Source organism: Tursiops truncatus, chromosome 11 (assembly GCF_011762595.2).
Source record: "Tursiops truncatus isolate mTurTru1 chromosome 11, mTurTru1.mat.Y, whole genome shotgun sequence".
NCBI classification, from domain to species: Eukaryota; Metazoa; Chordata; class Mammalia; order Artiodactyla; family Delphinidae; genus Tursiops; species Tursiops truncatus.
The window spans coordinates 9,780,662-9,801,669 of record NC_047044.1 but is presented as its reverse complement, the minus strand read 5'-3'; the positions used below and the strand labels follow the sequence as shown (position 1 = coordinate 9,801,669).

At 41.1% G+C, this 21,008-nt stretch overlaps 2 protein-coding genes across 5 annotated transcripts in view; one reads left to right on the top strand and one right to left on the bottom strand.

The window, feature by feature from the left end:
* KDELR3 (KDEL endoplasmic reticulum protein retention receptor 3) overlaps window positions 1–6,212 on the top strand; it is a 15,625-nt gene extending 9,413 nt beyond the window's left edge. Inside the window, exon 5 of the mRNA XM_033866044.2 lies at window positions 793–6,212. Coding sequence (XP_033721935.1) covers window positions 793–833 — 41 coding nt within the window. The 3' untranslated portion in view covers window positions 834–6,212. The remainder of the gene's footprint in view (window positions 1–792) is intronic.
* On the bottom strand, window positions 1,566–21,008 carry DDX17 (DEAD-box helicase 17). Of its 4 annotated transcripts, XM_033866041.2 has the most exons (14): window positions 20,645–20,783; window positions 20,079–20,230; window positions 16,363–16,513; window positions 15,543–15,642; window positions 14,576–14,709; window positions 14,205–14,270; window positions 12,651–12,792; window positions 12,116–12,276; window positions 11,852–12,024; window positions 11,398–11,508; window positions 11,204–11,265; window positions 9,707–9,766; window positions 5,473–5,715; window positions 1,566–4,633 (listed from the first exon to the last, which is right to left on the bottom strand). In XM_033866041.2, exons 5-14 carry the CDS (start codon window positions 14,699–14,701, stop codon window positions 4,128–4,130), a joined length of 1,650 nt encoding a protein of 549 aa, XP_033721932.1. In that variant the 5' UTR covers window positions 14,702–14,709; window positions 15,543–15,642; window positions 16,363–16,513; window positions 20,079–20,230; window positions 20,645–20,783; the 3' UTR covers window positions 1,566–4,127. The 4 variants fall into 4 exon arrangements, with proteins under 4 accessions (XP_033721932.1, XP_019798921.1, XP_019798926.1 ...); XM_019943362.3 differs by lacking the exon at window positions 20,079–20,230 and having other exon boundaries at window positions 20,645–21,008; XM_019943367.3 differs by lacking the exon at window positions 20,079–20,230 and having other exon boundaries at window positions 5,479–5,715; window positions 20,645–21,007.

The window sequence follows — 21,008 nt, the reverse complement described above, 5'->3', positions numbered from 1 at the left end:
TGGAAGTGAACAGAGGCAAGTCTGTGTGCCCCTCATGGTGCTTACATTCTAACATGGGAAGACAAATGTTTTCAGAAACTCTGTGCCATGAAAAAATACAGACCAGTAGGATATTTTAGGTACTATGCAGTGTACAGGGAAGACAGCTATGAGAGAACATTTGACAAAATACTTGGGTTAGGAAAATACAGGACAAATACATTCCAGAGAGAACAGCTTACGTGTAAGCCCCAAGGCAGGAACCAGCTTGGTATGATAAAGGACAAAAAGGCTAGTACAGTCAACTGTAAACCTATACGGCAGGTCAACCAAGATTAATCACCTAGGGCCTCAGTTAAGTCAGGGTAAGGCATTCACATTGCATTCTAACCACAAACGGCAGCAACTGGGGTCATGTGAAAACCAATCCACCAGCTGCTGTGTAGGGTAAAAAGCAGCCAAAGCAGGGAGATGTTCTGGAGCAGCTGGAATTGGCCAGGAGGTGGTCATCGGTGGAAAGAGACAGGGACATTTCTCGAGAGTGGAGCTGATAGGAACTGTCAGTGCACTGGGTGTGAGATGTGAAATAAAGAAACTGAGGACAACTGCTAGATTCATGGCCTGCCAAGAGGGAGTGGTGGCATCAGCGTCCAAGATGGGGTCAGTGAACCTGTAGTTAAACCTGCAGAGATGTTTCCCCTTGGCTTTAACATCTGAATACATACTGTGAAATAGGCATTAGATACTAAGATTATGCACAAAGTTATAAAGGCGTCCTTTCACGATAGATACTAATTTGTCATTTTCTTCTAGTCCTTAAAGGAAAGAAGTTAAGTCTTCCAATGCCAATTTGAAGGTCCTCAGAGATGTTCTACACCTTAACATGGACACGAAGCAAGCTATTTGAAGTGTTCTCCTGGTGACTTTTACATGACTGAGACCAAATGTTAAAACTGAAGTCAGAAAAATGCTTAGTGTGGAATTCAGCAAAGCGCTGATCATTCTATCTAGAAGACCTTCTCATCAGTATCTCCCTTAAATTATAGAGGTAATTAAAACTTGGGCCAATTACATAAGTATGGTACCCTCACAATGTCAACTGGACCATCATAAAAACCTTAGGTGTTTAACCCATGAATGGATCAAGTCAACTGTTGCTCTCTAAGGCCCTAGTGTGAGACTCATGCTAAGGAACAGCCAATCCCAATCCGGAAATATACCCTGCTGTGTATAAGGCAAAAGCCCCAAATGAAGATCACAGACAGCCCTAAGTATCAGGAGTGTACTGTTGTGATTAATTTTCACTTTCCAGGTAGGAGACCATCAAGTTTAGGGAGTCAAGATACAGAGGTGATATGACAGGTGGGAAATGTTATGAGGAAACGAATACCCCAGGCTTTACCTACTAGGTACTGTCTTGTTGCTCCCAAATTTTCGCACTAAGAACAATTAATCCCACCCCCCCTTTCACATTTTTAGGTGCTAAGGTGTTAGTCAATCAACATGGTCTTGAAGCAAATAAAAACTCTTAAGAGACTGTCACTGGCCTGTAGTCAGAATTTTTTAAGCAATAAAAATCTCACACCTTATTGTCAAGTGTTTTATTTATACCTACAAAAGAAACAAGATGGTATCAAAAGGACAATTTACAAACTAAGAATAGTAACATCAGCTCTTAAGCTCTTAGCATCCTGTGCCTGAACATCATACATCTACAAATCTTTCAAGTCTTAACGCAACAGGAATGTGTTCAGAAACCAGCAAGGACATAAATAGAGAGCACTGATCCCAAGCAAAAGCCACCAACCTTTTAGATGAGAGAAGTCCACACAATGAATTGTTAGGGAGGGACTGGGGAGAAGCAGCCCCACAGCTTAATATAGAAATCCTTTCCCTAAATGAGTTTCAATCGTGAGTACAATAATTAGCATCAAATGAGGATTCTTCTGCTCACATTCTGAAGCAAAGGCAGAACCTGAATTATGAGTGGCAGACATAGAGGCAGAAGACTTAACTCTGGAGCTATACAGGAAAAACTACTAGATTTCAGCTGTGCTCAGGCCACAATAGCTTTTGAATTTTGGGATATGCTGTTATTTTGACTTTATGATTACAATATCCCCGGTGGAAAAAGGAAAGCAAGTAGCAGGCCAAATACCGCTTGCTTGCCCAGAGACCTTGCCCGCAAAGGGATGCTTTCAAGACTTGCAAGAGAGTAGGACACGCCCTGTGGTGGCACCTTTGTGTTAAAAAAAAATAAAATAAAATAAAAATCAGAATCTTGGTGTAGAAAAAAATGCCTATAATGGACTAATCAGTGCTTAGACGAACTTTTTTTTTTTTTGGGGGGGGGTGACACTTTGGTTTGAAAGCACAGAGCGGTGTTGCCATGTTTTTCCTGTGCCTACCGTCCTCCCTCAGCCTCAACTTCTATAAGGAAGAGAAAAAGAAGTTAAGAAAGAAGAAAGTGGGGGGGTGGGGGGAGATATCAAAGTTCTCACATGCATACATTTCAGCTTATGCTGACAACCTACCTGTATGTCGCACATTCAACCACACTTTCAGTACCCCTCAGAAACAATCCCTTCTCTCTCCCTGAAGAATTTTAAGAGGAAAACAAAAACCTCAAGTATTTAGATATTTTGATCTTACAAACCAGCAAGCAATCTCAGGCCTAAGCCAAAGAATGCAGTGGAGGCTCCCCCCTTTAACTACACTGTGAATGAACAATATCAATAACAGTATTAAAAAATTAAGTCCCACACTAGATACGAAGAGATTTCTGAGGCTGTCTGATCTCCCTGTCCTGTTACAGTGAACACAAGAGCAGAAAATTCTTTCCAGGCCCATCTGCTATATGAAGTCTCAGTAAAACGGTTGGTATTACTACGAAGGGGACAATCTCACCTACCTTTCAGGTGGAGGAAAAGTAAAAGGACTTGGACTTTAGTCCACTACCTACCTGTAAAAAGCTGAGTGCAAAAGGATGCTGAGCAAAGTCTGCACCCAAAAGCTGTTACAAGCACTGCAGAGAACGGGAGTATGCAGAGAGTAAGAGTTCTTAATAAACCCTAAGACCCTTCAAGATAACTTGGCCAAAAGGGCTGAGTAGCTGGCAAAGGGTTGCTTTTACTCTAGCTCTACAAATACTGAGTTTAAAAAGAAAACCTGCCCACGGACTATACTGTTTATAATTAAACGTGGTTCTCACTCTGCAGGTGAATGCATATTTAACTGGTTCATAAATTTCCAATGAGCATTTATGTTCATTCTGCTCACAGCAGCTGTCTGGTTGGAAAATGAATTTCACAGATGGTCCCTGGTAACATGGGGAAGAAAAATAGGCAGCTTCCACCCAGATGCGGAGATGCTACATTTAACCATGACAATAAACATTTGGGATTTTTAATTTAAAGGATACACTTAAAAAAACTCAAGACTCAGCAATTTAATTTCTAACCTGACAATTAAAATGGTTATTTTTCAGTAATTGGGAAGGGGGAAGGCAGAGTGTAAGGGAGACAAAGCCAATTAGGAATTTTTAAAAAAACTGTCAAATGCATTTAACAAGCAATCAGCCAAAATGACAATGGCAAAGCACTGTCTTAAAAACTCATCAGGCCTGAGGAACCCTGTTCCAGCTTGAAAAAACATTAAAAAGCATTACAGAAAATGTGCAGGGAACTCCCTCTTGGTTTTCTATTCCAGTAACGAGAGCAATTTAAAGCACAGATGCCGTCTTCTTCTGCAGAATTCAACCCTCTACCCTCCTCCCCCCCGACCGTAACTCAGGACAACAAAAAATGGGCTCCCACAAAAGGGCCTAACACCTTACTTTTTCTTTTAAAGATGAAAAATAGCTCAAACATCCTCAACATGCAAGAAGCTGGGGGGAAAGATCTCTTCCAGTCGGCTATACATATATATATATACTTTTACAAAATCTGTTATTACAGACTGGATCATTTTGGCAGGCAGAAAAAACCTGGCAGTGAATTCTAACTAATCTGCATGAAAGACAAATCACAATGGTTGGGAAAAAAAATTAAAAAAGAAAAAGAAAGAAAAAGGGAAGAAGAAAAAAAGGAAAAGATAGCGTTCCTTTAAATGTAGTCAAGTCTGCACAAGTCACTACCACCTGAGTGGCTTCATTTACGTGAAGGAGGAGGGGGAGGAGGAGGGGGTGGGTACTGGTAGGCAGTCTGCCCCATGTAACCTATCATATTGGTAGCTCCCGGAGGCTGTGCAAACTGTTGTGACATCAGTGGCTGTGGCTGCTGCCCAGACCGGCCCATCCCACTAAACTGCTGGCTAGAGCTCTGTGAACTTCTCCCAGTTGAGGTGGTGCTACTGGCCCCATAAGTGCCAGCACCATATTCTTGGGCTGTGTAACCACTTGTGCCATAAGCAGCTGCCCCATAGGTGCCTTGACCATAGGTGTATTGGCCTGCTTGTGCTCCAAAGGCAGAATTTGGACTTCCATAGCCACTACCGTTAGCATAACCGGCTCTATCGGTTTCACCACGATCCCGATAGCTTGCAGAGTCTCTCCGGCCACCATCTTTGACCCCTCGAAGCCTCCGGTCACACTCATCCTGATACATCAGATTGGGATTGTTGGCTGAAGAAGTGGTCCGGTATCGAGAACGACCTCCTGATGAGGACACAAGGAATTTTCAATACTACATATATGATCCAAACATAACCCCATGTAAAAATGCTACTCAGTACAAAAGTATTCAATATTCTTTCTTGATCTTTAATTAAGCGCTAGGCCAGCTTCCAAATCAGCACTTTATACTCAAAAGAACGGTAAACATTATTAAAGGATATTCAACTTCTCACCTTTTAGGCCCTTTCTTTATTTGAGGATTACCAAGAAACAGACTCTTCAAAATGTAAGAAAAATGGTAAGGACGGTTTAAAAAACAAAAAAAGGCATGCAGCTAAGTTCATACGACCACGAAGGGATCCTCTACTAGTGCACACTGGTTCTCAAATGTTGCTTCGCACACCTAACTGCATCAGAATCATCTCACAAGTTTTAGGGGAAAAGTTCAGGTTTCTAGTTCAATTCCAAACCCACTTAAAAAAAACAACAACTGCATTTTAAAAACCTCGAAGGGAATTCTGATGTAAAGCTTCAACATACAGCAAGTGCGGGGGAAACATCCTATCAAACCTATCAAACTTGTAGGCAGGAAACCCAGATACTACTATATTTTGCAACTGTCCAATTCAGATCCAGTAACTATGCCTGTCTCTACTACCACGAAATGGTATAAAATTACTGATTTCTCCATATGGAAAACCAAAAACCTAACACACTACTAAGGCTATGACAGACTCCCAAACTTCGTATTGTCTTACTTAGAAGAGATTATGAAAAATTATTAAGCAACATACATTAACCTTCACTGGCTTAAAGAAACAAGGCACAATGAACACACAAAAATGATACCTTGGCAGTACCTGGAAAACTCCAGGACTTACCCTTACCCCCTCCTCCGCCGCCTCCTCTGTGGTCCACCAGCTGCATCAGTTTTGGATTGATAGCCTGATTAGCCTCTTCCAGCACTTTGATCAACTCTCTGGCCTGCTTTAGGTTCCCTGGGGTGAAGAAGGTATAGGCGGTGCCCTTGTTGGTGCTACGGGCTGTTCGGCCAATACGGTGCACATAATCCTCTGAACTGTTTGGATAGTCATAGTTGATCACAAACTTGACATCTTCCACATCTTCAAAGCCAATGATGAGTCAGTGTGTAGGTTGATGTGGCAGGGAAAGAGAAGGTAAAGGACATGCCAACAACAGGTGGGAAGCACGAATGCAGATGACAGCAAGAGGAGAGAAGATTAAGTTAGTAACCACTCTGAACAGGAACAAAAAAAGACTCATCCCAACAGAGTAAAAGAGGATTAATGATGCTTGAGACATGCAGAGGAAGCAGCATCCTTATCAGCTGTAAAATCCTAAGGAAATCCCATTCAACCATCCAAACTCCTGCCTCTTCTGTATCTTAAGCAATATACCGACAGGAGTTGTACCAAATTCCAGTTCCATCCTTTTCAAAACTGGAATGTAGAAAGTGGTACCATCATTAAGCTACAAGGCCAAATCACTTCTACTCTGTTGGGAGAAGCCTGGCAAAATCTACCAGTAATATAACAAACTTACCTTTAAACCAGTCACAGAGCAAAATGAAAAGAAAACAAAACAAAAACAAAAACAAAAACTTCATATACTTTATTACTACATTTCCATGGAGACTTAAGATATTTAGATTAAAAATTTTTTGCTTATATTAAAAAAAAAACAAAACTGATCAGAGCCAAAGTTAAATACACACTTATTTTCCTTTGCAGAAATATCCAAATTACCTTTCCTCTTTCAATTACCACAAGAGCACATTACACTAAAATTTCACTGTACTACCAAACCCAGCTCTGCCAAATGAGGTTTTTTTCTCAACTCAAGGTTACTTCAACTCAGTCCTTGCTTCAATTATCAAAGATTGTCTATGTAACCTGGAGAATTAAACAGCCAAAGAGTGTGGGAAAAACCATGAAACCTTGAGACACAAGTTTAATGTTCTGTCCACTGCTGGGAACTGGATTGAATAACCTCCTAAAGCTTAAAGTATGTAAATGTTAGTGTAATGCTTTCAGCTAAATGTATATTTTTACCTACTTAAATAAACAAATTTAAGAATATAACAAAGAATCCTAATGTTTTGTGGAAAAAATCTGCATTTTACAAAGAATATTCAGAAAATATCCTAGATAAAACACAGATTTTTGTGATATAAATAATTAAAAAACATTCTCTGTTTGTTACCAGACCGATGCACACTCCCTCCTCCTTTGGGAAACCGCTGCAGCCGATCCCGTCTCTTTGCCTTTTATTTTTGGCGGCCTCCTTTCGAAAACTCCGCCTTCTGACACGGGACCACTGGAGCGCGGGGAGCATGCATCAAGGGTCCGTGGCAGTGAGAAGTCCCCACACACGCTCGCTCTGTGAACTGGCTTAGATGCTTCTCTGTAGCCCCATTTGGTTGCCAAGCGCCGGAGAACCTGGGTTCGGGTAAAAATTTCAGGTCCTCCAACGCCTCCCCCAAGGATAATTGGGGTGATTGTAGAAAAAAATAATTAATAAAAAAAATGTAAGTTACATCCAAAGGGTCAGACTGCATCTATTGCCCAGACTGGATTAATTTCAGGGGGAAAGGGGAGATGATTTAAAAAAAAAAAAAATTCAGCTGTTGTTAAAGGGCCTGTGAAGAAAGGGGCATTATGTCTGTTTCTTATTACAATAAAGGCTCCTCAGTCTTTACTGACCCCTAAAGTCCTGAAATCACACCAGAAAGACGAGAAGGCACTTATCACAGGGGGCAGCGTGAGTCTCCGGCTAGGGTCGTTGAGGTAACAAAGGGAAAACAAAAATTTACAGGGCCAGGATGGATGTGAGACGGGGGGAATGGGGAATTATGCTCCATGACCACATCTTCAGGGCTAGGATAATGCTCCTTACTCACTCCCACTGTGTATGACCACAGGCAGCAGAGCAGGTTGAATTATTGCACTGGATGCACAGATGTGTGCTTTCCTAGCAGAAAGCACTGGGGACTGGAGTCAACAGTTCAGCTATCAACACTTGGGAATACTTCTGGAAGGGTTCAATAGTGGGCAGACATAGTGCAAGTTCTTCATGCTAGAAAGGTGTCTTGCGTGTGCACAGATAAAGCTGGCTGAGGGCACATAAGAGCAAGCGCAGAATTTGTTTCTCTCCAGTCTAGTCTAGCCTGCCCTGATGTTATTTGTGCACTGTCACAATATTACCTTGGTGTCTTTAGAGGAAGATGCTGTTGCAGGGTAAGAAATCAAAAAGTTAATGTTTTGGCCAGCTGCCCAGGGTAAGAACTTTTTGTCTGACAAGCCCTATGACATGGCCTGAATCTCCAATCACTAATTGGGAGGGGCTGAGACTAGTCAATAGGCTCATCTAGAGCTGCTTCGGGCCAATGTAGATTTGCCTCGGCCATGTACTGAGTGATCTGCAGCTGCTATCAAAGCTTCTGTTAAAAAACAAAACAAAATCAATTCAATACTTTTAGTTTAACAGTGTGTAGTTTAAACAAAAAAAGGAAAAATAAAAAATATCCCACTGGAAAGGGAATAAACAGTGGTTTCCGGAGGATGACTATTATAAAATTATGGGAATCGAAGAACTTACCTGAAGGGAACATTTAAGAGGCCATCGCTCGACAGGAAGTGAAAAAAGGCCTGGTGACTCAGCTGAAAATTGCACCCCTGTCTAATGAGGTAGAAGCCTTCACTTTCCAGGATCTTGTAGGACCTTGGTCAGCATTCTGCCATTTTGGTGGGTTTTCCCCTTCCTTTTGATTTTTTACAAGGCAGCAAACAAAGGGGCCCAAAACAAGCACTGATGCTGAGTAACAAGAAACAGACTCAGATACCTTCCCTCTCCCCTCTCTTGGATGAGTGGGGGTGGGACGAAGAGTCTATAAGTTATTCTAATGGCAGCCAATTGATTTGGTTTAGAAATGCAGGGGGACATGGAACAAATATTTTAAATTGTCTAGGCAAGATGCACAAAGAAGCTACCAGCACATAGCAAGCCTGTTTAAAAACCACCATCACTGAAAGCTTTTATGTAAACTGCTTTCAGGCCTCAGCCTCTTCTCCCAACAGGTCCAAGTTCTAACCGCACAGATCCAGACATGACCTCAGAGGGCAGAGACAATTTTTCAGTCATGGCTGCAAGTCACCACCTCTGAAGGAGGGAATGATGAGTGCAATGTTTAAAAAGCCTTCATTACTTTTGTATTCCAGTTTGAATACTTGCTCTCTTTATGTTGAATATCATAGGGAATATGGTGCTTCTCGCCTTCCTGGGCAAGAAATTAGTATCTGTCAAGAATTTAAAAATATCTTTGTGACAGAAATACTCTATCATTTTTAAAAATATAATAAGTTTTGAGTTACACCTGTTTTTCTCAGAATAATGGGCTAAAGTACCACAAAATATCTCTGAATACCTTAAATCGTAATGGGTTGAAAACTCCAGAACATCAACTTCAAATTAAGTTCTTCAATCGGAAGACAGCGCATCGATGATATGAGTATGGGTGGGAGGAGGGGATAACTGAGTGCTCATGATAGTTTTACTTCAGTAAATTAAATTGGGCAATGCAGATTTAATTGCTGAAAGATATCATATCTATAGATTTACTAAATCCCAAGAATATATTAGCACTTATGGAATTGGACATCTGCAGATAGATTGGTAAAGGGGAAAAAAATAACTGAAGAAACTAGCTTCTAATAGCTAGGTTCAATTGGGCTCATTTTATTCACCCAGAATATAGAATAAAACCAGGAAGAAGTTGAGCTGTGCAAATGAACGTCTCCTCTCCCTCTACCGGTTTAAACAGTCATGCCTAGGCCTTGCTGCAGACCAAAGCCTGTTTGTTAGGAGCAGGAAGAGACTTTGAAAATAAAAGGAAAAAAACCCCCCAAAACAAACAAAAAACCCACCAAGGTTAAAAAAAATCATGGGGGGAAGGGGAATCACGTACTTTGTATGTAATTCTTCTCTTTTAAATATTTATCTAAACACACGTATATGCAACTCTAATGTGAAAAGACAAGCAAATCTTTTAACCAAAAGATACATATACCATTGACAGAGACACCTATCTATACAAACCTAGCCCACGGGAGGCTACATCTGTGGCAATGAGAATGGGAGCCTTTCCAGAACGGAACTCTGCAAAACAAGGATAGTACCATGAAAGCAAGTTATAAAATTAAGGCTACACCGTGATATATCTTAAAAAATGACCAAATAAACATTCCCAGCTATCTGGCCTTCTTACCCTATCATATTAAAACTTCAAGTAACGGTGTAAGAACACACCAAGCTCTTTTAAATTTAAAGATAATAGTAATTCTTTTGAAAATATTTATTATACTCACCTTTAGCACAGGAGCAATAGATCAAAAAATTTACCTCTAATAATGAAATACCATTAAAACGGTGTGGCAATGTGTAACAGAATTAACATGAGGTGGAAATTTTCTTCCCTTAAATTATGACAGCAAAGTTGTCTCCCAAATAAAACACCACCAAAAGTGGGGGTGGGGGAGGGGGTATGAAAAGGGAGGAAGTTTAAAAGATGTGGAATGGGGCTTCCCTGGTGGCACAGTGGTTGAGAGTCTGCCTGCCGATGCAGGGGACATGGGTTCGTGCCCCGGTCTGGGAGGATCCCACGTGCCGCGGAGCCGCTGGGCCCGTAAGCCATGGCCGCTGAGCCTGCGCGTCCGGAGCCTGTGCTCCGCAACGGGAGAGGCCACAGCAGTAAGAGGCCAGCGTACCACCAAAAAAAAAAAAAAAAAAGACGTGGAATGAAAGGAGAAACCATTAACTTTGCCCTGTGAAATAACAGAATATATATACTGGTCTCTGCCCTCAGTTCCTGGCACAGAGCTCCTAAAACCCTTGTAAAACAGGGATGCTAGGAGAATCTTTTATTCTAATACTTAAGTCTTTGACCCTGGTCCCTGAACAAGAGTTCCTAAACAAGAACAAGACAGGAATCTTTGTTCTAGTGAAAAGACACTTGATGGGCTCCAGAATAGCTCCTGGATGGATGCTGTTCACCAGAAAGACCAAGCCATGATCAGAGAAGCTTGGAACTTTGAGCCCCACTCTGAAGAGGAGAGGAGAGGAGAGGGAGACTGAGTTAACGTGATGAAGCCTCTATTAAAAGCCCACAAGTATGGGATGTGGGGAGCTTTCAGGCTGGTGTACATATCTATAAAGACAAGACCTCATTAGATAAAGGGTGGTCTAAGTGGTGAAAAAGTGGTGTAAAGAGCCAGCACTAATGACCTTGAAGTATGGTGATGACAAAAATGCCCCCAATATTCAATTAACTAGAGCAGAGCTAGGCAAACCCTGGTCTTTGGGTCAAATCTGGCACAATGCCTATTTTTGCAAATAAAGTTTTGCTGGAACACAGCCAGGCTATCTCTTTACATAATGCCTATGGCCATTTTTGTGCTACAACAGCAGTGTTTAACAGTTGTGACACAAAACACTATACAGTCTGCAAAGCCGAAAATATTTACTACCTGGCTCTTTACAGAAAGTGTGCCAATCCCTGAAACAGAGTGTAAGAACAATGCTTAGTTTTGAACTCACCATTAAGTACCCAATCTCTTTCTGGTTGACTCTTGTCTCCATGGATACACATAGCTGGCCAACTGTCAGAAGAAAAGAGCAAAGTACATGTTTGGCATTGCTGAAATATTATACAACATTCACAACACCAATTTAGAAATTCCTACTGAACTATAAAATCTGAGGCAAATTAATTACCTCAGTGCTGCACTCACCCATCTCTGCGCATCCTTCGAGTGAGGTCATCACAGCGTCTTTTCGTCTCTACAAATATTATTGTCTTATTTTCCTTTTCAGCCATTATTTCCTCCATGAGTTGGATCAACCTGAAAACAAGACCAAACAATTCAGTCATCCAGAGAAGACCCCCTACACATCACGCAGAAGCTATCTTTGCATTATCAACCCTCCAAAGCTTTAGTACTTTCTTTTCAAATTACTTTCTCTATAGCTGGTAATTATCAGAACTGGGATTCAAATCCAAGGATCCAGAATCCTTGCCTTTAACCACAAGCTCTGATGAATAATATAAAGAATGGATTGTTGGAAAGCTAGCAATGCTTTTAATGTTTTCAAGCCTAAAACATACTGGCGTCTATAACACTTTAGTTTTGGAGGATTATTAGGAAAGGTTTATCAGCATCATCAAAACAGTGAAATCTTTCATACTTGTGGTCTTTTTCACTTTCCATGCAGACATCCACAATCTGGAGGATGTTGTGGTTGGCACTCAACTCCAGATTGCCTACGTTGATCTGGGTGTAATCACGAAGGAAATCCTCTGCAAGCTGTCTTACTTCTTTTGGCCAGGTTGCACTCCACATTAATGTCTGCCTATCAGGCTATCCGGAAAGGAATGGAAAGGCTTTCTTTTAGATTAAGTAACTACTACAGGCAAAGGGTATAAGACAACGAATTATCAGCTTTACACACCCTGATTTGGTCAACAATTTTACGAATCTGGGGTTCAAAGCCCATGTCAAGCATTCTGTCAGCCTCATCCAGTACAAGGTAAGTACATCGGCGAAGATTTGTCTTTCCTGACTCCAGGAAATCTATCAGGCGGCCAGGAGTAGCTATACAGATCTCGACACCTGTAAAACAAATCCAAAGATCTATCCAACTAAGAATTCTTTACACACTGTTCAAGCCTCAGCAAACTAAGAAGCACCAACTCTGGTGGTTGTACCCAGTGCTGCAGAGCACTAACTAAATTTTAACACAGTGCCTGGAAAAGCATGATGTAACAAAAATTTATGTATAATCATCCGAACCTCGACAAAGTTTAAGTCTAGTCACACTGAACTTCCCTAAAATAGCATTTTAACCATATTTGAGAATTGCTAAGCTGCTGAAATACTCATCTCCCCCCACCAACCAGAATCCAGTTTTCTTCTTCAATTTCACTTACAGAAATTGGTAAAATGAGAGAAACTAATAATTCTTAAACACTAATTTTTTAAATTACCTCTCTCCAAGTCTCGAATCTGGGGACCTTTAGGAGCACCTCCATAAATGCAAGTGCTCTTCAATCTAGAACATTTGCCATAGTCATCAGCCACCTGCTGTACCTGCTGGGCAAGCTCTCTGGTAGGAGCCAGAACTAGACACTAAAACAAACAAACAAACAAACAAATCACTTGAGACACCTATCTCAAGTTTAAGGAGGAAAAGAAAAGTACAAAAAGGTTATTTAATTCTCTATTGTTTAATTTGGTACTTTCAAGTTTGTGATGGGGTGAGGAGTTGGGAAGGCAGGGGGTCTAAGTGCACTGGAGTGTGGCAAAAATTATGAGAACTAATACTTGGCATGTGGTATGATGGTTGACTTTTGACACATGATTCATTACCGTTATGTGTGCTATGTAAGTAGATTTACAGACTGTATTACCTAGTTTTAACTAAACAACTCACAAAATGAGTAAGTAGCTATAAAATATTCCTGCAAAACCATGGATTAAATATTAGAAACAAACTGGGAGATTGGGATTGACATGTATACACTAATATGTATGAAATAGATAACTAATGAGAACCTGCTGTATAGCACAGGGAACTCCACTTCGCTGTACAGTAGAAACTAACACAGCATTGTAAATCAACTGTATCCCAATTAAAGAAAAAAAAAAAAGAAACAGATGAACAGGAAATGAGCAAAGCTGACACTTTTCTGACATCAAGTTTAAGCTCTTAGCCAGGCACATTAGACAAAAACAAGGATGACTTATACACAACGTGACAAGAAGTTGGCCAAAAAATACAAAATTAAGACACTTTGAAACAGGTATCATATATACTGTTAACAATGGCTCTCACTCGGTGTACTGATCCATTAGACATTAACTAATGACAATAAAGCTAACTCTATTAGCCATATGGAATACATTACATATTATGTTAATGAAAGGTAATGCATTATTTCTTGTTGTGAATACACTGAGACATACTATAATAATGTATTCATAAACATATAGTGAGTGCAAGCTCTATTAAAAAAAAAGTTAAGAATGTACATTCAAAATGTTTGAAGACCACTACTGAAATCTTACAGTAAATAGCATAAATGAAAATGATCAAACAAGAAAATCATGCTGCTCTGTAAACATTTACAGACGCATCACTTAACCATAGAGAATACACATCTGAAACCCGACTCAGCCACAGGGCAAGGATCTCATTTCATACTTTTTTATCCCTCATAGCATCAATGAGCAATTAAGAATTGCACTTGGATTTAATGCAGAGTAAATGCCTCTATATGAAGGTAATGGGCATAACTGGTAAAAGTACGAGTAGTTCAAATTCAAGCTCAGCCATTTAATTCCTATATGACCCTGGGCAAGTCATTTAATTGCATTGTGTCTAAAATTTATCAGTAAGATAGACATAATCTCTCTTCCGGATACAGAAGGTAGGGTTGAGAATGAAATCTGAGAACATATGTAAAGCACAGTGCCTGAAACACAATAATCATTAAGTTGTAGTCATTCTTAGAAGTGTAAACAAACTGAAACACACTTACAATTGGGCCATCTCCTCTTTCCAAGTAAGGCTGGTGGTTAATATGAACAATAGCAGGCAGCAAATACTGGGGTGGGGGGAAAGAAGGACAGTGTTATACCAAAACTAAGCCATTATATTAATTGTTCTAAATTATCACAGTAATTGATAATGCCTAAGTAACTAGGAAAGGGAAAACAGAACTCACAGCTGTTACACACATGTGCAATGTATATTTGCACACAAAATGCTTCCACATATTTCAGATAGCTAAAAAAGCTGAAATATTATCCCTATCTGAATTAGAATTTCAAGAATTGAGAACATATGGAGTATTTACAATAGCAAAATAAGTTACCACAATATCAAAAATCTTCCCTTGCTGGTACATACCGCCAATGTCTTCCCAGAGCCAGTCTGAGCAATGCCCACCATATCCCGGCCACTAAGAGCCAAGGGAAATCCCTGGCACTGAATTGGAGTTGGTTCTGTGAAGTGCTGATCCATCAACACATCCATTACGTATTCTGTACGAAAATCGATATTACTACTTTAAGTAAAACTAAGGACCCACAGCCAAAAGAAATTTAAAAAACTGTTAAGCTCATTGAAGGGAGGATTTACCCAGCTTTACATCTCTCCAAGTATTGTTTTTTTCTTCAGTACTGAATCTTTGACCTGTTACTTACTACTTCTCAAGAAGGCTACTGCCACAGCCATCTACCCTTACCCTCGAAAACTTGAAAACCACTGCTCTGAAGTATTTAACATGGTAATGACTACCATGGTACATGGTAGTCACTTATTGTTTATCTAATTCAAATTTTAACCAGCTAGAAAGCAATTTCATTTTGCTGTTTTCTAAAAAGTAGAGGCAAAATCCCAGGGAAAGATGGGGGAAAAAAGCAAAAAACCCAAAAAGTTCTAAGCAGAGAACACATGAGCATTAAAAATAAAACAAAACAAGGCTTCCCTGATGGCACAGTGGTTGAGAGTCCACCTGTCGATGCAGGGGACGCAGGTTTGTGCCCCGCTCCGGGAACATCCCCCATGCCGTGGAGCGGCTGGGCCCCTGAGCCATGGCCGCTGAGCCTGCGCGTCCAGAGCCTGTGCTCCGCAACGGGAGAGGCCACTGCAGTGAGAGGCCGCGTACCGCAAAAAAAATAATAAAAACAAAACAAAAACCCAAAACCACAAACACACACACACAAACAAAAACCCCCAAAAACCTTTGTGAAAGGTTTCTACTTATCTTTTCAACAAAATCCTGAGCCTGGGTCAAAACCTTTAAATAACCTATGACCACACTGACTGTTCAAGCTAAATTAACAATTAAGATACTGGATTGAAAAACACTTACGTGGGAAGTTAGCATGATGGAAGGCAAACACAGGTTTAGGACAAACATCGCCTCCTCTCACTGTAATCTCTTTCTTTCGGCGTAGTTCATCAACCTCATACTATGTAAGACAACAAAGTAAGACAAATCAGTAAACAAGTTATTCTAAACATGCAAAACTTTATGTTCCAATACAGCAGAACAATTATCATCAAATCCACAATTACATTGGAAAATATGTATAACACTTCTTATAGTGCTTTCATATGTGTTCAGCTTCATCCAACTCTGAGTCAATGAGGCAGGTTAGCAACCGTTCCATTTTCCACGAGAAAACAGTTACTCAGAAAGATTAGTAAACTGCCCAAGGCCAGAAGTAGGAAGAGGGAGAAAATGTGGAACTTAGGACCAAGTGCTCTTTCCTTACACTTTCTTCTGAACTAGTTACCATGTCATGCGTAAAGTCCAAAATAATCATGAGGTTAAAAATACAAACCCGAGTAAAAGCCAATGTTTTAAATTTTTAATTTACTTCATAGATGAAAAGACATGATACCTCATATACAGCTAAAATCACATAACAAATTGGTTGGAAAATATAACCAACAAATGAGAACCAAGTAATACATTAGGTATTACTGGTTTCTCTTGTATCAGCAATCCTAACAAGAACCAAGGAAAGTACCACCACACTAGACTAAAACATATAACAAAAAACAAAACAAAACACAAAAACATATAACAGCAACGGCTGTATATAAGTATACTCTGGCTAACGTACCTACTTGGTTCATTACTGTATATGAAAAAAAAGTAAATAAATAAAACCCCCCAAACTTACCGGAGTCAGCCTTGCCACTTCTGGATGTTCAACATAAAAATTCTTCTCAAACTTGGGGAGCTCACTCAAATCCCACTTCTTTTTACGTAAACGCTCCCCAGGATTACCAAACTTCTTCGGGGGAAGGCCACCACCACCTCTTGCTCCAAACCTAGAAACACCAACATTTTTAGCTTTTTAGTGTTTTTAAAGCAAAATATCTTAGGTGCCACAAAAACATGTAAAAAGATGGGACTCTTGGGCTTCCCTGGTGGCGCAGTGGTTGAGAGTCCGCCTGCCGATGCAGGGGACATGGGTTCGTGCCCCGGTCCGGGAAGATCCCGCATGTCGCGGAGCAGCTGGGCCCGTGAGCCACGGCCGCTGAGCCTGCGCCTCCGGAGCCTGTGCTCCGCAACGCGAGAGGCTACAACAGTGAGAGGTCTGCGTACCGCAAAAAAAAAAAAAAAAAAAAAAAAAAATATGGGACTCTTAAGATACTACCAGCCCCCTCCAAAAAAATATTTACTTGTAAAGTGCTTAAAACAGTATCTGGCATAGTAAACACTCAGTACAAGCTGGCCTAATTGTATTCATTTAACAAATAGTTACTGGGTACCAACTATGTACCAGGTACTGTTTTAAGTGGTGCTAGAGATATTAAAGTGAATAGAAGTCTCTACTCTTATGTAATATTCTGAAATGTAGGTAAGTGAGGACATAAAAGTTTAAATTAGGGCAAAATTGTGGACAGGAAGAAAAACAGTTCAAGTGGCTCCATACTTGGAACGGCTTCTTGAACCCCTTACCCCTTTATACTGTGATGAGCACTCCTTTTGCCTGCTCATCTGCTAAGGAAAACTACTAGGACCCCTAAAAGACTGGTAGGCTAGGCTTCACCTTTAGTTTATGCTAATGAATGGCCAGGGCCAAAATTTATAATCTTTCCTACCACTTTATCTCCACCTTTATCTTCTTTCTCCTTTCTGTTCACAGGCAAATAGTACTATTAACTATAAATTTGCTAAAAGAACCATTAATAAGGCTTATTTAAGGTCTTTAAATCTCTATTTAAAAATCAATCTTTTTGCTTTATCTTTCACAACATACAAGTTCAACTGGAATACAAATGTGGCCATTAGCCGAACTTGATATTCTACTTTTCCTAGAAGAATCCCAACACTAAGATGGTCTTCATTTCTGTATTTCAACCTATTAAGGTGCAGGGCGTTGTCTGATGGACAAATAATATACAGTATGTTTTCTATCCCATTTCCTTACTCCTGAAAATACACTGAATTTAATTTTTTTCCACTCTAAGTCAATCATATCCTCTTGCAAGTGGTTCCACTTAATAATCAACAGGCAGGGCTTCCCTGGTGGCGCAGTGGTTGAGAGTCCGCCTGCCGATGCAGGGGACACGGGTTCGTGCCCCGGTCCGGGAAGATCCCACTGCCGCGGAGCTGAGCCTGCGCGTCCGGAGCCTGTGCTCCGCAACGGGAGAGGCCACGGCAGTGAGAGGCCCGCGTACCGCAAAAAAAAAAGAAAAAAAAAAGGCATAATAACTTGGCTGATTCCATTTATACTACTGCTGATCAATACCTATGACACCTTCAATATGCCCTCAGGCTTAAGACTGAACAGACCTAAAACTACATGTGTTGACCCCTCCCCCCTCACTTGCAAGTGAAGCAACTAACACAATTTTAAATAAGGTGCTCTACAAATAAAAAAGCCAAGTCATTACATTGTCAGTCTTGCAAAGAATAAAAATGACCCAAGACCAATTTTCAGAGATTGGCTGCCTAATTATATAAATTTATGTGATTCCTAGAAGATGCCATTTCAATGCTGCTGCTGTTGCATTCCAGCGCTACCCAGACCTTAAAATAACGACCTAGAACAGAACTTAGAGCCTTTTCTCTTGTAGAATTTGAGTATATTTGTGCCACCATTTAAAGATGCACATATCCTAACCCCTTGCATACCATGCTGCTCATTTAATGTTTTTACCGAGTATTAAGTTTAATTTGGCTTTGCAATAAATACCAGTTTTGAAGATTTGTACATTAACATGCAAAATCAAGGTAGTTTAAATGTACAATGCACATTTGTACTGTCCGTGTACGTACACTACCTCACTCATTCCCCTTTCAAAACAATAATCCATTTCAGCTCTGTTCAGTTCAGGACAAACAGCAGCAATTCAAATAACACAGGAAATTTCATAGTAAAGGTAGAATCAGGGCACAGACCACATTAAAGAGTGCCATTTTGTTTGAAATGAATTATTTCTAAAGTCTTTTTTAATGTCATCTGACACTTAAGAGTCAATATGGGTGGGGTAAACTAAGAATGGATCAGTAATTCACTTTTTCCTCTTTTCAAATAATGAACTTTTATTATTAAAGCATATATACAGTAAGATATTAAACCAAACACACACGGTAAAAAAAACCCACCATTATCAGTACCTTGGTAGCCTCCATGTGCCTATTTCAAGTTTACAATCCCCATCATAACTAGTACCTCGAATTTTAACCATTGCGTTGTTTTTTGGTCTTGTCCTATTTGTTAGTGTCCTTATATGTTATTCTTCTAGCACAACTTGTTTTACTTAACATTATATTTGTGAATCATCCAATCATCCATGTTGATACAAGTTTTTCTTTTTCACTGCTGTACTGCAGTCTTATTGCACTTTAGTTTATGCTAATGAATTTATCCAGACATTTGAGCTGTTCCTAATACTGTCATGAACAACACTGTTATAAACATGGATACCGGGGTAGGTGTACAGGGTCTCTCTAGGCCTAAGAGTCTAGGGTATAAAGCTTAAGAGAGGAATTCTGGGTCATCTTCATTTTACTACGTAACATTAAGTTCTTTTTCCTAAGTGGTTGTACTGAAATTCACTTCTAAATTTAGCTATACTGTGAAACACTAAGCAAACATTTCCACTTACAGCCCTCCGACTTTAACGCTAAAATCAAATATTTTCCTTCATAACAAGGTATAAGTAAAAGCAATCCTTTTTAGTTAGTAAATTAAGAGATAATTGAAGAGCTTGTGACTAGAAGGTCTGGTACTTGTGTATCTGAACCACAAGACAAAAATGTTTGAGAAAATAGCATTAACAGAATGCCTACTACAGAGAGACAATTACACACAGTATCTCAATTCTGGAGAACAATGCAAAGGCAATTACTATCCCCATCTTCAGATGAGAAAATCGGCTCACAAAGGTTCAGGATCTTGCCCAATGTCACCCACACTCATATATATATTAAGAAGTGGCGTCACATAAACTTTTTATGCATAGATAAAACTTTTATTACAAAAGAGTAAACAGCATAAGTCAACACGGATCTCTAAAGCAACTTTTTCCTTTAACGGTGTAGGGGGGGACACATTAAGACTTGTATCTCAGTATCTGGGAGGACTCCAGGTTTAACCCTATTAACTTCCAACCCAATAACCGTGGCATTACAACATCAAAAATTTTCAAGCTAGGCCGAGAAGTTAATGCTTCAGTCCAATTAGAGAAGGAAAAAAAAAAAAAAAGACTGAAACATTAAAAAAAAAACCAAAACCCTGTAATAACGACCAAACCAAAAACTCCCTCCCCCCAAACGACCATTTAGAGGGCAAGTAATCCCATCGCTTTGCATTTCAATGTGCTTCCATCGAATTATTTTAAAATACGACTAAAGGTAATTTTTAAATATTTTAAAGACTACCAGTCAGCCTCTTAGTCTCTAGTTTCAAGCCAGGTTTCCAGTTCCATGAACAGGGAAGCCATTTCGCGTAAAAGATTTTCCCAGGCTGAACTCGGAGACCTCATCCTCTTCTCTCAGCAAGAACATCCGAGTTTCACGGATGAACACTAGGCCTGGAGAGATCAAATGACTTGCTCAAATCGGCCGGGCTCGAAAGCCGGGAAACGAAGGAGGCCCGGGCCGAGCTGGCGGCGGCCAGGCCTCCCCTCCTGCTCCCCGCGGGGCTGAGGCCGGGCCGCGCCGCGCCACGACGACCGTCCGCAAGCAGGGGCTGGGGCGTCGCCAAGCCGCCGCCCCCCCTGCCGGGTCACCAGTGACCCGGGGGCCCAGGCCCACCCAGAGGCCCGCGCTCTAAACCGATATTACGTCCCGGGTCGCCTCGCCTCCCACAGTTGGGAGCGTCGCTCCCACGCTCGCAGTCAGCTCTAAAGTCTTCCGCTCGACCGCAGACTGCGGTCTCCTCAGGAAGCAACCTCCTCCCCGCCCCGCGGGCTCACAAGGCCTTTCCTCTCCTCCTCCCCCCTTACCCTCCACGGTCACGATCCCGGTCCCGGTCCCCAAAGCCGCCTCCGCGCATGGTCCCAAATGGATAGAGATCTGGGAGCGGGGCACGGATGGCCGGGCTCGGGAGGGCCTGCGGCTCCGGTCTAGTGACGACCGATGGCGGCGGCGCCTCCGCTGTTGGGGCGGCGGCAGGCGCGGCGCTTTCTCGCTCCGACGCGCTGTCTCCCGTCGCAGACGCCACCGTCGCCGCCTCTCTCGTCGGAGACGGGAGCAAAACACAGAGAATCGGGGTTACAGAAGCAGTGGGTAGGTTTGGCTACGCTCAAACCCGGCAGTGCCGCGGTTTAGGCGTCTCCTTCCTTCCCAGCGACTGCACAAAATGGCGGC

Bases quoted from the DNA above. Each gene is read 5' to 3' on its own strand.
- DDX17 (XM_019943362.3), bottom strand. From the start codon at position 20,694: ATGCGCGGAGGCGGCTTTGGGGACCGGGACCGGGATCGTGACCGTGGA. The intron at 11,509-11,851 runs GTATGAAAGATT...TCTTGTTTTCAG, and splicing joins GAAAGTGAAAAAGACCACAA to GTTGATCCAACTCATGGAGG. The intron at 5,716-9,706 runs GTTTGTATAGAT...TTGGCTTTGAAG, and splicing joins TGTAGCCTCCCGTGGGCTAG to ATGTGGAAGATGTCAAGTTT.